Here is a 15,912-nt window from a genome sequence, read left to right as displayed (position 1 = left end):
CAAGCAAATGTGGTACTTTTTCCACTACAGAAAAAATTATGTTTCATGTTCACCACAAAAGATGATATTATAATTTCACCCTCTTGATACGGTCTTTCTTCTCACTCGCCGTGTGTGTGTGTGTGTGTGTGTGTGTGTGTGTGTGTTTATGTTTTTCTATCCTGATGGTGGGGACTGAATGCACACAGAATCATGGGTACTCGTGTCACTGTGGGGTCCTAAATTGAGGTCCCCATGAGGAAACAAATTTATAAATTATAGCCTAGCCTACTATATGGAGTTTTTATTTTTTAAATGTAAAAATGCAGAAAGTTTTCTGTATGGGCAGGTTTAGTGTAAGGGGATAGAATATACAGTAGTTTGTACAGTATAAGAACTATTACGTCTATTGAAAGTCCCCACAAAGATAGTGAACCAGACATGTGTATGTGTGTGTGTGTGTGTGTGTGTCGTCTCTTCCCACGCACCATCCCCCGCCTCTCCGTTCGCTCTGCCCCCAAAAAATGTGAAACCAAATCCGAGCAGCAGGTCATAGAGCCTATAGTTATTTTAAAACCAATACTCAGCAACCTCGACAGGACCATGGAAGTAACGCGGAACGGGCAGTTTAAAGAAACAATCGTCGCCTTGAGAGATACAGAGTAAAATGAGGGAGCGCCACTACGCTGGTTTAATGTGTATTGTTGTTTGGCTGCCCGTGCGTCTCCAATGTCTCTGCCCGTAGTTCTGCCTGGATCTTGTTGTCGTTTGTCAGGGGCTGCTCTGGCCCATCAGTTCGCTAACGCCTCTTACAGAAGTCGCAGCCGCTGTGTGTCCGCTCTCCCGGCCCGTATGTCTGGATCGCAGACGCGGATCACCCCGGCGCTGCTGCCCGCTCGCCCTCTGCTCTCCCTCGGCTTGCTGCAGCTGGTTCTCGGCTGCTCCATGGTGGCGCTCTCTTTCGGGGCTCTGTCCCTTAGCAACTCACCCCCTATTAGAAACTCCTGTCCGTTTTGGGCCGGCTCTTCTGTGAGTATTAGATTACTGGCCATAATAAGAGGTGCTAATGTTTTTATTTTACACCACATAAGCATGCTACAGTACCGTTATTAAAATGTTTGCCTGATAATATGTCACTGTGTTTGTCTAAAGCTTTTAATTGATTCATTACAAACGAACAGGTATAAGGAAGTTTTATTGCGGTCTAACTAATGTGTTTCCGATGAAGTATGATACAGAAACGTGGTGCTACACTTTGTAGTTCAGCCTATTTGCTATGTGACCACATCAGCCACTAGTTTACCAATAACTCACTATGATGAAAGATCTGATCTGTTAATGTTGTAAATTATTAGTGAGACTTAACGAGTTGGCCACTAATGTGCAGTTGTTGAATCAAGGAAACATTTCCTGATCTGTCCATTACTTTTATTGGTGTAACCTTATGTAGTTAGGCTGATTCAGTTGCATGAAATAATAATTTACATCCAATAAAATTTAAATAAATTTGTAATATTTTATATGAAATAATAAATAATAATTTAACTGGAATTTCTTATTAAGTTTTCAGATCTTAAGAAACTAGTGCCAAGTTTCCCCTCAAAAGTGCAAATTACAATATTATTTCCCATATTTAAGTACATATTTAAATTTAATTTACATTTGTGGTCATTGGCAGGAGTTGAGTGAACTCATCAGTGAAGTCATGGTTGAGTGTGAATCTCTTTTACTGCTTAACACTCTATAGTGAGATACTGTTTTTAAGTAAATCTGCCATATTATGCATACCACACACTTAAAAAAAACTTATTTTGACACGTAAACAACAGTTAAATAACAAGATCTAATGTTTGCTTATTTATATGCTTGAATTTGAAATTCATTATTGATGAAGAAAATCAAGAAAATTTTACTCTAAAAATTCATGTAAAAAAATCTAAAAACGATGTAAATAAAGATATTATAACAATGCTGAAATCATGGTCACGTTGTTCGTCTTATTAAATAATATGTTTATTAATTAATTAATTAATTAATTCATTACTTATTAAACACATTTTTTATAAGTTACCTGACAAAACATTTTACACTTAACAATAGAGTAAAATACTTTTTGATTAGGCTATGTATGAAAAGAAATGAGGCTAAACACAGGAACCGCTCAGCTGAATTGGCAGTCCCACATCGTTCAGTGTAATCGACAGGAAGTGGCAGGGTTAAAGGAAACACAAGGGAGCCGAGTATGGACAATAGTATTTGAGTGAGGCTGCCGGCTAACACCACACTGAGTGAGATGAGTCATTGAAACAGGTTTTAAAAGTGCTGAAGGCCCTTTTGAGAGTGTACAGCATGTGATAACGGGTTCATTATCAGTTAACCTTTCTGTGAGGGTTTGCCTCTTCACTGAAAGTACCTTGTTTTCTGCAGGTCATCCTCTCTGGGATTATAGGACTGACCACATGGAAACGGCCAATGCTACTATTGGTATGTGTGTTTTGCCAATCTAAGACTTGATGGTATTTAAGACGGCCGTTTTTGTGTTCCCTTTTGAATAAGCAGATACATTTATTTAAACTTGAAAGTGGTTATATGATGTTCACTACACATAATGAATCCTGTATTGATCTGAACATATGTTTTCAGGGTTAATCTTCTGTATGCCCATGTCTTTATGTTAAAGGCAGTTGTTAGGCCCTTAAATGACTCCTTAAAGAGGATCTGTGCACTCCAGACATTCAGTTAATTAAGTCTCAAGCTGACCATCAGCTTCTTCCTGTTGCCATTCATACACACTACCGTTCAAAAGTTTACGGTCAGTAAGATTTTTGGATGCATTAAATGCTGTTCTTTTGAACGTTCTATTCATATAATAAGAAGTGTTTGGTGGAGCAGCAAATCAGCATATTAGAATGATTTCTGAAGAATCATGTGACATCAAAGACTGGAGTAATGATGGTGAAAAGCATCTTTGGCATCACAGGAATAAATTATATTTTAAAACACAATATATTAAAATAGTAAACAGTTATTTTAAATTATAATAATTTCACAAATCGATCAATTAAATGCAACTATGGGAGGCATGAGACTTCTTTCAAAAACATAAAAAAATCTCACTGACCCCAAACTTGTGAACGCTAGTGCTAGTATCATTTGCTAAATCCAGAGTTGGGCAGTAATTTTATATTTGTCAAATAAAATGACTGACTGGTATTAATCCTTCTCTGTCTCTCACACAGGTAAATCTGTTTGTATTGCTGTCAGTGGTCTGTATCCTGCTAAACCTGGCTGGGTTCATCCTCTGCTGTCAGGGGGCTCAGCTGGTCTCCAGTACCATTAACTGCCAGCTGGTGAGGAATCTGTGCACTTGGAAATGTGCAGTGCTTGAGATGATAACATTACAATGTCAAATGACTCATGTATTGATGATTGTATTCAAGAGCCTAGATGCAAAATATAAATTGAATCTCAAATTGAAGTGGGGTAACACTTAAGATACATTATTAGGGCGACACAGAGCTACACAAACTATACTACATAAACTAAACTAATAAATAACATTCATTGTAGTGTTACAGCAAACAGCTATGAGTGTACTAAGCCTGCAACATTTATGTTACAGGCATGAAAGATAACTCAAATTGTGTAGAAAATTATTGTTCTGACTAGAATATCAGAGAGACTTGTGATGGCTAGGCTTTTTTTTTTTTTTACTTGGATCAATTACATATTTGTAAACAACTACATAGCAACCACATAGAACACACTGGCAACCTCATTACAAACACACAGAACACATTATGTAAAAAAGCACATCTGTACAGACCATACATCTGTACAATGCGTATAGGACTGAAGTTTGTCCAAGTCAAAGAGAGCCCTGAAATTGAGAGTCAAAGCGGGTTCCAGCTTTCCTTGGATTTGAATTAGTTTTTGGGCTGCTGTCATTTCCAGGATCAGAAGGCTGCCCTTTCATCATTTCCACTTGTCATGAAAATGTTGGTGACCCTTATATCTTTGAGCTGTTATCGCATGCATTGCCAGACCGCTCAAAAGACTGTCAAATGTAGACAAGTGCCTGGAAACTTCATCCTCAGTCTCCTACTTTGAATCCAAGCAGTTCTTTAAGTATTACTATATCTTGTCATCAGACATCAATGAGAAACAAACATAATAAATGTGTTTCTGTGTTTCAGAGTGAGCAGGGCGATCTCTGTTACTGTTGTGCAGAAACACAGAGCACTCAGTGCAAAGAGGACAAGCTGATAAAGATATACGCAGGTCATGCATGTGGCACAATGAGAATCCTGCTCAAGGTGTGTGCATGTTTTTAATCACATTATTATTTAAATAGTATTAAAATATGACTACACTACTACTTGGTTGATAGATAGACAGACAGACAGACAGACAGACAGACAGTCACCAGCCACTTTATTAGCAACATCTTGCCTTAAATGTTAAATTGGCTTTACGCCCAGCTGCACTACTTCCTGAACTTCAGCCAGCTCCTTTGTTTCCTGTCTGCCATTATTGGACAAACTGATTAATCCAGGTGTGCCTGATTATTGTTACTGAGGCCAGGCACACCTGGATTAATCAGTTTGTCCAATAATGGCAGACAGGAAACAAAGGAGCTGGCTGAAGTTCAGGAAGTAGTGAATCTGGGCATAAAGCCTATTGGACTGAGATCTGGTGACTGTGGAGGCCATTTGAGTATAGTGAGCTCAATGTCATGTTGAGCCATCAGAAGAGAGATGAGGAAGGGATGAAAAAAAGAAGAGATGAAAACCCCAGTAGATCAGCAGTTTGTGAAATACTCAGACCAGCCCGTCTGGCACCAACAACAATGCCACGTTAAAAGTCACTTAAATCACCTTTCTTCCCCATTCTGATGCTCAGTTTGAACTTCAGCAGATCGTCTTGACCATGCCTAAATGCATTGAGTTGCTGCCATGTGATTGGCTGATTAGATTAGATATGTGTTAACAGGTGTACCTAAAAAGCGTCCGGTGTGTGTATATAGAAGACAGATATAAGATACGTCAAACAGGCATATGGGAAATCATTTATTTGGGAAATGGGAAATATGCAGTTTGGTATAATTAGGTCAGGTTAGGAAAAATATTTGACTGCAGAATACCACGACATACCAATGTAAAAGGAAGTATTCCAGAGAGCCATGTACAGTAGATTCGGATGTCATAGAGTTTTCTCTCTTCCAGAAAGTGCTCTTTGCATTGTGTGCGCTGAATGCTTTGGCCACAGCTGTGTGTCTGGTTGCTGCTGCGCTCCGATATCTCCAGATCTTCTCAACCAGACGGCCCTGCATGGTGAGATAAATCATATTACAGAAAATATGAAGAAGAAGAAAATGTATACAAATATATATACGTTGCAATAATTGAATTATTGGTTAGTGTGTGGCATAGATTATGTTTAGACATGTTGTGTCAGATATTTCTAAGCCCATGTCATGTGATTATGATGGTCTTTGGCAGGAAGAGGCCAGGCCTGTCCCAGAGGAAGTGGATGAGCAGACTCATCTTCCTGACCCAGACGAATTTGTAGCCCCTGCACCACCTCCTTCATACTTCTCCACCTTCTACTCTTACACCCCTCGTCTGGCTCGGAGGTAAAATATCAACCTGACTGTACTGGGTTTATTTTTTAATGACACATAAATTAATCTATACTTTTTATTTGATGAATTATACTACTTTTATTTAAAATGAAACTTAATAAAACATAAACGTTTGGAATAATCATAATTAAATATAAAACCAATAATATATCATTTGCATATGTTATATGAATAATGTACAACATACACTTCGTTCAAAAGTTTGTTAAGATTTATATTGTCCTTGAAATAAGTCTCTTATCCTCAATAAATCAATCTTAGGTCACAAAGACACTACTATTCAAAAGTTAGTTTACAATTTTTTTTTGGAATTAAGTTTTTTACGTTTTGCATTTTGATCCAAAATACAGTAAAAACTGTGATTTTGTGAAATATTATTACAATTTCAAATAACTGTTTTCTGGTTTAATATATTCAATTTAAAAAGTAGTTTATTCCTGTTATCTCAAAGCTAATTTTCATCATCATTACTCCAGTGTTCAGTGTCACGTGATCCTTCAGAAATCATTCTAATATGCTCAAGAAACATTTGTATTATTATCGATGTTGAAAAAAGTTGTGCTGCTTATAATATTTTGTGGAAAGTCCTTTTTCAAGATTCTTTGATGAATAGAAAGTTCAAAAGAACAGCATTTATTTAAACTTTTAAGCGGTAATGTGTGTATATGTAAACTAATCAGGTGAGATATCTATTAAGGTAACAACTGCATAATTTCACTTTTTACAGTATACAGTATGCTAAAATCTTTCAAGCATTCCATGATCCTGCTGTATTAGTGTCTCACACACACACACACACACACACACACACACACACACACACACACACACACGCACACGCACACACGCACACTCAGTGTTTGGCAGGCACCCAAAATATTTTGGCAACCTAAAACAGGATTAAAGTTTGTGTGTGGGACAGCGTGATATACTCCTGTTTCATTGGATGTCCTGATCAAACACTAATGGATGTATATCTTCAATGTTTACTGTCGTTATATGTTCTCATGGCTTGTTTACAGTGTAAATGTGTGTGTGTTTTGACAGGATGTTTGGTGACGGTATGATTCCTCTTCCTCATATATACGGTGCCAGAATTAAAGGAGTGGAGGTGTTCTGTCCTCTAGACCCTCCTCCACCTTATGAAGCTGTTGCACCGCAGCCAACAGCTCAGGTACTGATTCATATAGTGATCATATGCCATCTGCTATCGCATAATCATTTCTCTGATGAAAGCCAAAAGGCAGTTAGCATTTACAACATTTATTCATGATAGCATTTCAACTCAGTTTGTGAAGTAGACCTTACTGACCTCATTTCAGCAAACATGGCACCGTGTCCTGGTCCTGCAGGCTTACATTGGCAACAGCTCAATCAAATACAGTCCTTGTCCGCTCACTGACCTTCTGTATTTATATCAGGCCCAGAATACTGAGGTGCAAATGACCGATCTGACCGAGGTCCTCACAGAGAGTGCAGAGACGGAGACGCCCAGTGATGGTATGAACTAGTAGTATTTTTGCATATAGACCTGTTGAGAGCTGCAGTATAGATATACATTGACATTACAGACTTAAAGGGATAGTTCATCTAAAAATGAAAATTAGCCCATGATTTACTCACCCTCAAGTCATCATAGGTGTATATGACATTCTTCTTTCAGACGAATACATTACGGAGTTATATTAAAAAATGTCCTGGCTCTTCCAAGCTTTATAGTGGCAGTGAATGGCTGTCTCTGTTTTGAAGTCCATAAAAGTGCATCTATCCATCATAAAAGTAATCCACACGGCTCTGGGAGATTAATAAAGGCCTTCTGAAGTGAAGCGATGCGTTACAAAGTAAAAATCTAGCTTCCGGCCAAACAAACATATGCAGTCTACTTATGCCTAAAGTGCAACTTGCGCAACTTGTGACGTCGGAAGTAGCGTAGTGCGTCATGGCGTAGTGTAAATATCAGCAGTATGTCACATTAGAATCAGTTTGTTCGTTTGGCCGAAAGCTAAATATTTTAGTTTTAAATATGAATATTTTTCTTACACAAACACATCGCTTCACTTCAGGGCTTTATTAACCCCCGCAGAGCCGTGTGGATTACTTTTATGATGGATGGATGCACTTTTATGGACATCAAAACATAAACGGCCATTCACTGCCATTATAAAGCTTGGAAGAGCCAGGATTTTTTTTTAAATATATATATCCGATTGTATTCGTGTGAAAGAAAAATGTCATACACACCTAGGATGACTTGAGGGTGAGTAAATCATGGGCTAATTTTCATTTTTGAGTGAACTATCCCTTTAAGGACCACACAAAGGACTATAACAATAATGTTAAAGACAGTTCTAAAAATCGCTCTAAATGCAAAAGAATAGCAGAGTCCACACCACAATTATAACGATAATGGGACAGAGAAACAATATCATTGCAAGCACTTTCAGATTAAATTTTTCCAGTTGATTAATGATAAAAACATCGACAGCCAATCAGAATCCATCCTGAGCATTTAAAGCGACAGAAACAAAACTGAGGCACTAAAATAGTTATCGTTAACTTATAGTTATAGTTATCGTTCATGGTGTTAACTGGCCTTTACAGTTGTCTCTGAACATTAAACCATGGCAGGTGAAAGTATTTTATCATAGAACAAAAGACAGTTCACCTTTTAAAACATTGCAAGTTAGGTGTAATGGTGTTATAATCAACAAATAGAAAATTCACTTTTTAAAATCTGGAGCTGCTACATGAAGGTGTTATTGATACCGCTTCTGAATCCAGTGCCTCTGGTACTCTATATTTAATCAAGATGCTCACAGAGTATCTCAGTACCAGTCCATAATTATGTCATCTGTGTATTAAAGGAAATGTATTTTAGTGGCGTCAGTTGTATGTCCAGTGTTTCTCGATGAGGGATTTCTTTTTCTTTTTATAGCTGTCTGTCTGTAACACATTCAAAGATAGCACGACATGTTTTTAATGATCCTTTACAGGTTGCTATTCAGATGGGGGCCACTTTTCAAAATGTTCTAATTTCACACAGATTTTTTTTATTATATCAGCATAACAATTTCAAACGGAATTCAATTGAAAAATGATGATGAATTTGGTTTAATGACAGCATAACTTGAACTGCACGACCTTCACATTTTTGGCATTTCCAGATTTAAAAGGGAATTTTTTAAAATAAATAAATGTTTTATTCAGCAAGGAAGCATTCAATTGACCAAAAGTGATTTTTATTTCAAATAAATGCTGTTCTTTTGAACTTTCAATTCATCAATTCTGACTCATCATGTTAAAACTGGAGTAATGGCTGCTGAAAATTCAGCTTTGCATCACAGGAATAAATTACATTTCATAATACATTTAAATATAAAATATATTTTTTAAATTTTAATGTGTGTTTTTTTTACTGTATTTTTAATCAAATAAATGCAGCCTTGGTGAGCATAAGAGACTTCTTTTAAAAAAAGATTAAAATAGATTAGTAGATTTTAGATTGTTATTTGTTATGAAGTAACATGATGTTACATCTCTTGATTTAGACAGCACAACTCTTAAAATTAGTCTGGTAGACTTTATTCCTCTTTTGATGGATTTGACCAAGCTGTTGCTGATACAGGACATGCATAAATAGACTAGGAAAAACAAGAAATACTTCAGAACAAATGATGTTTACTTTTTTATGTAGTTTGTTTGCATGTTTTATTCAGACCGGAGCTGTCAGACGGCCATATTGAGCCCCACCCCCCCGATACAGTCCTCACAGCCTCACAGCACAGTCTCCAACAGCAGAAAACCCCACAGACCTCGCCTCCGCAGGTCCAACAGCGACCCCGTCCTGCTAGACCTGACCGCAAAAGGTAAGGGAAGGAATCCCCAAAATGGTCTCGTTGGTCAATTGCGACAGTCTAGGATTCAGATATATATACAGTAGTCAACATTTGAAGTGTATCAAAACCTTTCATCAAAGTTATACATGAACTTTGAACAATACCCGTTCTTGTTTTTGAACAACTTTGATGAACATTTTTGATACACTTCAAATGTTGACTTCTGTATATATAATATATTTTACCTAAGCAAAATTAGATATTAAAAACGAGATATTAAAACTTCAGATATTTAATTTGTTTTTATTTTATTTAAAAAAAATTTTTTTTTTAATTTTATTTGTTCTTGTCAGGGTGCTGATATGTTCTTGTAGCGTACAAGCAGATTTGTCTTGTTTTAAGCCTAAATCTACATAAAAACATTTTTCCATAAAAGGTCGAAGAGCAGACACTGACACAATTCTTTATAATTCGTTTATGAACACTGGCTTCTCTCCAATTACAGATGGAGGTTTCTTTTTACTTGGTGTGTGTATCCAAAGCAGAATACTGGTCTGATAGTAAATCTAGAGGAACTATACCTGTCAGTTGTTACTTTAAGCCCTTTTTTAAATATAGGACTCTCAGTGTTACTGATGAGGGGGAGCAGAGGGCGATTAAATACACGGACATAAATTGACTTCATTTCTTCAAGTTTCTTCTTCAAGAAATCTCTCACACACACACACAAGTAAAAACTAGTCTAATGTCTATCTGATGTAGGATTAACGGTTTATGAAGTGTTTAAGCTTTTCCAGTTCCTGTACAACTGAAAACTGAAACTGTTCTTGGCCGTTATACCAACACCAACTGGCTTAGATGGATACATTTCTGTTTAACTTGGTCAAATAGAGCGGATCAGTTTCTTGTCCTAAACCCTATATAAGAGAATTATGATTTTTGAGCCATTGGCTCCCTCAGTGATTTTTAATTGTTTTTGAAATGGCAGTTTATTCTTTTAATTAATTTAGTTTTATTTTAATGATTATGTTTCTTAAGGCGAGACACTACAGACAAAAACAGTTTTTTCATGCATCTGTCAATTTTGAGATTTTTGGCTTTTTGGCTTTTCATAAAGTGTTTTTTCAGACTAGTGGATAGAAAACATCCACAATACACTTTTAACTGTATCTTTTAGAGCACTTTATCTATTTGCGTCTGTAGAGTATATATCTTTAAAGGCTGTTTTCTCAAAATGATTTTTTTCCTCCTACACTGAGCCTGAAATCTCTACTTCAGTAGCACCAAACTTTACAGTTTTATTCTTATCTTTATGTCTGAAGGTTTTTACTGATGGGTTTCTTCATATATAATTTTCCTGATTGTATACAACATTTTATTCCTAAAAAATTGTGAAAATCTATTTACTTTTTATTTTGAGTGATAGAGATATCCAAAATCCCCTCTGTAAAAACCTTTGACTCTAATGTAAAAAAAATAAACATTAAAGTATTTTGAACCTGACTTCATCCAATGTTCAGATTTTGTTATAGACATTTATGCAAATTAGTGCATATTTAATTAGATAATGCATCATTTGCATATGTAAACATAACATTTCAGAAAACTTTTTTTTGCAATTATTAATGTAATCAATCAACTCGTGAAGTATGGTGATACCTATTAGTTATTTTTTTACCCTATTCACCTGGGGTGTATTGCCTTAAATACTCAAATGTATTATTTTACAGGGAAAAATTACAATAGCAATATGTATCATTTAATATTTTTATTGAATAATAATAATTAACAATATAATTAGTTACATGAATGTAAATATAAATCTAATAGTAACATAAATTATAATAATGATAATGTATTGATGATAATAATAATAATAATTTTTATTGTCATGTCTTAATAATATTTAATCACAAATTTTGGCCAAATTGTGCAGCACTACAAACAATTATGGCATTTTTGTGTGAAAAATTGCAATTAGATTTTCACCCTCAAATTGTGTAGCTCTGCTTGAAAGCATTGTGTGCTTTAAAAAAGTGAAATTACTTTTTATCTCCAATTAGTGAACATAATTTGACAAATATTTGTCAAACACATGCAGGGGGAAATATGTCATTGTGATATTGGTCTCTCTCTCTCTCTCTCTCTCATATAGTAATGAGTTGTGAAGCCGCTACACAGACAGAATTAGGCTCGGCGTCAGCGACAGGAACTGAGCATGGGACGGTTACGCTACGACGGGGCCGTGGCAAACGGAAGCCTCGTCCCAACTCCATGGTGGACTACCAGAACTATAGAGACACAAAACTGCTGGTGGCACGTTTTCTGGAGCAGTCCTCATGCAGCTTGACCCCTGAGGTACAGGAGCTGGTCAACAGCATCAAAACCGTGCTGCGCTCTGATGAGGAACACATGGAGGAGGCAGTTCGCTGTGCCAGTTTCATCGACCAGGCAAGAGACAAAAAAACGCATAGAATTGCGTATTGCTTAGAGCACGTGCTCTGACACATTTAGCTTTGGTGCTCAAGTGGGTGATTTGAGTTTGAATCCAGCTTGTGACATTTTACAGGGATAGTTTCATAGATTGCCATTACTTACTCACCCTCAAGATTTTCCAAACCTGTGTACGTTTCTTTCTTTTGCTGAACACAAGAGAAGATGTTTTGAAGAATATGGGAATCCAAATAGTTGATGAGCCCCATTGACTTCCATAGTAGGGAAAAATACTATGGAAGTCAATGGGGCCCATCAACTGTTGAGTAAATGATGACAGAATTTTCATTTTTGGGTGAACTTTTCCTTTAACTCTGTAAAGTCTTAACATATGAAATAGTTGGAACAGTTGGTACAGTTCATTGAACCTTTAGACAAAATCAAAAAAAAAATTATTACGTATTTTTGTTTTTGTTGTTATTTAGTATCATATTTGATACATCAGGCTATTAGGCTCATATAATACAGGTGAATATGGAGCTCATACTTGAGTATTGAGGCCCAAACTGAGCAAAAATATGCTATTTGGTGCAGTTGCTGATATTTCTAGAGCCAAAAAGTAAGATGAAATTCTGATTGCTTAGAATGTAAATCAATGAGATATTTATAACAGTACAGCATTAGCAGACTACTTACATAATGCATATAAATATATTTTTTACTCTATATCCCCCAATAATATGTCTTGTAAGATGATATTTAACTGCTTTAGTTTTAATCTCTTTAGTTTTAACTATGGGGGCGAAACATATAATGCATTACAACAACGATTGAGAAATGTACAAATAAACATTCCTAAAAGGCCTGATGTATCATATTTTATACTCGCGTTGATTTTTCTAAATAATTGTGTGGATAATCCAGTTGCTTCAGTCCAGTAAGTGTTTATCTTGATATATTGCTAACAATATAAAAGTGTTTACATTTAATTGATAAAAACCAGTAAAGATTTCACAGCAAAGCGGCACAATCTGACGACAGAAGGCATGAAGTAGATTTTGTACAACAGTTTTTTCAGCAATGTTTTGATCATTAGAAATTAGCATATCTTATATAACACAGCAGGTTTTATAAGATGAATATCCCATTCAGCCATTTGTGTTCCTATAATTTCCTGTCCTCTCAGAGATCATTTTCATTCATGTTTCCAGGCCATCACAGTTTCAGAGGTTGCACCAGCTCAATCGGCGCAGACGGAGCTCCCCTCCAACACGCTGCCGCTGCGCAAACGTCCGGGCGTCCTTCACCTGCGCAGCTGTGGCGATCTCAGCTCCTTCACCTGCACACAGCTCCACACAGGCACCCGTTCTCGGACTAATTCCAGGATGAGTTCTCGGGCCGGATCCCGCCGCCTGGAACAGGAACGCCCACACAGCCTTATAGGAGTCTTCCGAGAAACTGTCCTCTGAGCGACGTCTCAAACGGACTGGACATGCGTGGAAAGCGAGGAAACAGACTCTGTCCCAGTTGGGTGAAGGATTAGTGAACAATGTAGTGAATGATTTCACTTCATTTTCTGTTTTTGTTGTCAGTGTGTATACTGAATATTATTCATTTTTAATTTTACAGTTGGAATTCCAGCTGTTGCTTGTTTTGATTTTTTCACATGATTATAATAAAACACTGGGGGAATATAACAATGTTTATTTACCAAATGTCCATGTTCCTTATTTAAAAATTGTCTATGTGAAAAATACATTATATTAATAATCATTATATTAAGAGAAACATTCAAATGTATGGCTATATTTAGCTTATGTGATGTGGAGAATTACTCATTGCTGATTAAATCAGCATATTGTGAGGTAGAGGATGAATTTGTAACTTTTTATTTTATTTTTATCCTGAACAATATTATTATTTCGGTCACACTTTAGATTAGGGTCCAGTTCTCACTATTAACTACGACTTTTGCCTCAATAAACTCCTAATTACGGCTTCTTAATAGTTAGGAAGGTAGTTTTTAAGTTTAGGTATTGCGCAGGATTAAGGGATGTAGAATATGATCATGCAGTATAAGGCATTAATAAGTGCTTTATAATTACCAATAAACAGCCAATATCCTATTAATATGCATGCTAATAAGGAACTAGTTAGTACTGAGAATTGGACCCTAAACTAAAGTGTTATGAGATGTTCTCAGAGATGTATTGTGCATTATTACTGAATATGAGGAGGCTCATATGAATTATATGGGTGAAACATGCTATCCAAATTCCCCCTGAATTAAACATGGTTTTAAAATTATCTGCCTTTTGTCTGTTTTTTTTAATTCAATTGACATTTCGAACGTTTAGAATAAACTTCAGTTACACTTTATTTTAAGGTGACACTGGTGTACTAGCTCTCATAAGTTCTGAGTATTAATTAACTACATGGTCTTAATATAGAGTTAGGGTTAGTTACATGTAATTATGCATAATTTATGGTTATTAATATATATAGAACATGTAGTAACATGTAACTACATCACCTTAAAATAAAAAGTGTTATCTAAACTTCACTAATTATTTGCTAACGTTCAGAAGTTTGGGGCCAGTCAGATTTTTGGTTACACTTTATTTTTTAGCTGTCAGTATTACCGTGTAATTATATATTTAAGTACTAAATATTAATCATTTACTCCATGAACTTACTATAGGGTTAGGATTAGGGTTAATTGCTTGTAATTATGCATAATTTATAGTTATTACTACAGTAACCACATGTAACGTGTAACAATGACACTGTAAAAGAAAGTGTTACGAGATTTTAAAGAAATTAATACTTTTATTTAGTAAGGATGCATTAAATTGATCAAAAGTGACAGAAAATAAATTTATTATAAAAAGGTTTATATTTCAAATCAATTACGTACTATTCATCTAAGAATCCTTTTTTTTTTTTTTAAATGGATCTACAAAGCTGTTAAGCAGCACAACTGTTTTCAACATTGATTATAATAAGAAATCTTTCTTGAGCATCAAATCATCATGTTAGAATGATTTCTGAAGGATCATGTGACACTGAAGACTGGAGTAATGATGCTGAAAATTCAGCTTTGCATCACTGGAATAAATTACATTTTCAAATATACTAACAGTTCTGTTAAATTGTAATAATATTTCACAATAATACTGTATTTTTTTATCAAATAAATGCAGCCTTGGTGAGCATAATAACAAGAAACAGGGGAAAAAAACGTACCGACCCCAAACATTTAAACAGTAGTGTGTTTTTTTAGCACATTGTCTCTTATTTGGGGTAAATACACAACAGCTTTGGATGATGACCAGGACCAGTAACTGAAAATCATGCTGACCGTGTGTGAGATGAAAGAGACATTCTAGTAATATACGCTCTCATTGGTTTAATGTTGTAAATACTGTTACAAACATTCCTGCAATGGTAAAGGAATGTGTCTAAATAGTTCAATCACAGAGAAGCCTAACAAATAAATAAACATTGCTATTGCTTTACAGAAAGTGTGTTTTTACTTTTAAACAATGACAAACATATAATTGTAATTACATTCATAGCAAGTGCATTATAAATAGTACTAATCAAACCCACAGTTTCTTCCGACTTCAGTACGAATCACACACTCTGCTGAGGCCTTGCATTCTACAGTCTTGAGGTGGGAATCCGTCCAATACTCTGCAAATCCAGGGTTACATGTCATGTACACTGATATTTCAAACCTGGTGTCATTAATAACACATTAAGCCACTTGTTTTGCTTCTCCATTATCAAATAATTAAATCCATCCCTCATTAAAGCTTGTACATTATTCTGAGGCGGACACAGAATGTCTTGTACTGTGTAGTGCAGAAGTCTGCGACACTAGGTTGATGCGTTAATATTACAGCTCAAAAAAACGTAACCGTCTAAAGTGTCACTGTTTAATTTCGGTGTAAAACTGGACAACATCTTTTACAATAAATATGGGAAGATGCTATGGTGGTAGCAGACCAATTACAT

The 15,912-nt window shown here is 35.8% G+C and overlaps 1 protein-coding gene across 1 annotated transcript; it reads left to right on the top strand.

Annotated features, from left to right (window-relative positions):
- The first annotated feature begins 483 nt into the window (after positions 1-483).
- fam189a2 (family with sequence similarity 189 member A2) lies at positions 484-14,199 on the top strand. Its single transcript, XM_077231724.1, has 11 exons — positions 484-1,008; positions 2,407-2,463; positions 3,219-3,329; positions 4,176-4,295; positions 5,205-5,312; positions 5,481-5,614; positions 6,671-6,797; positions 7,045-7,123; positions 9,340-9,489; positions 11,615-11,910; positions 13,104-14,199. The coding sequence occupies exons 1-11, from the start codon at positions 709-711 to the stop codon at positions 13,359-13,361; spliced, it is 1,740 nt and encodes a 579-aa protein (XP_077087839.1). The 5' UTR covers positions 484-708; the 3' UTR covers positions 13,362-14,199.
- The last annotated feature ends 1,713 nt before the right edge of the window (positions 14,200-15,912 follow it).

The sequence above is a fragment of the Siphateles boraxobius genome, unplaced genomic scaffold (genome assembly GCF_051911475.1).
Source record: "Siphateles boraxobius isolate OS27281-9 unplaced genomic scaffold, OSU_SipBor_1 16, whole genome shotgun sequence".
In the NCBI taxonomy this organism is placed as follows: Eukaryota; Metazoa; Chordata; class Actinopteri; order Cypriniformes; family Leuciscidae; genus Siphateles; species Siphateles boraxobius.
Note: the sequence above shows the minus strand (reverse complement) of the source record. Positions and strands in the feature narration are given on the sequence as shown.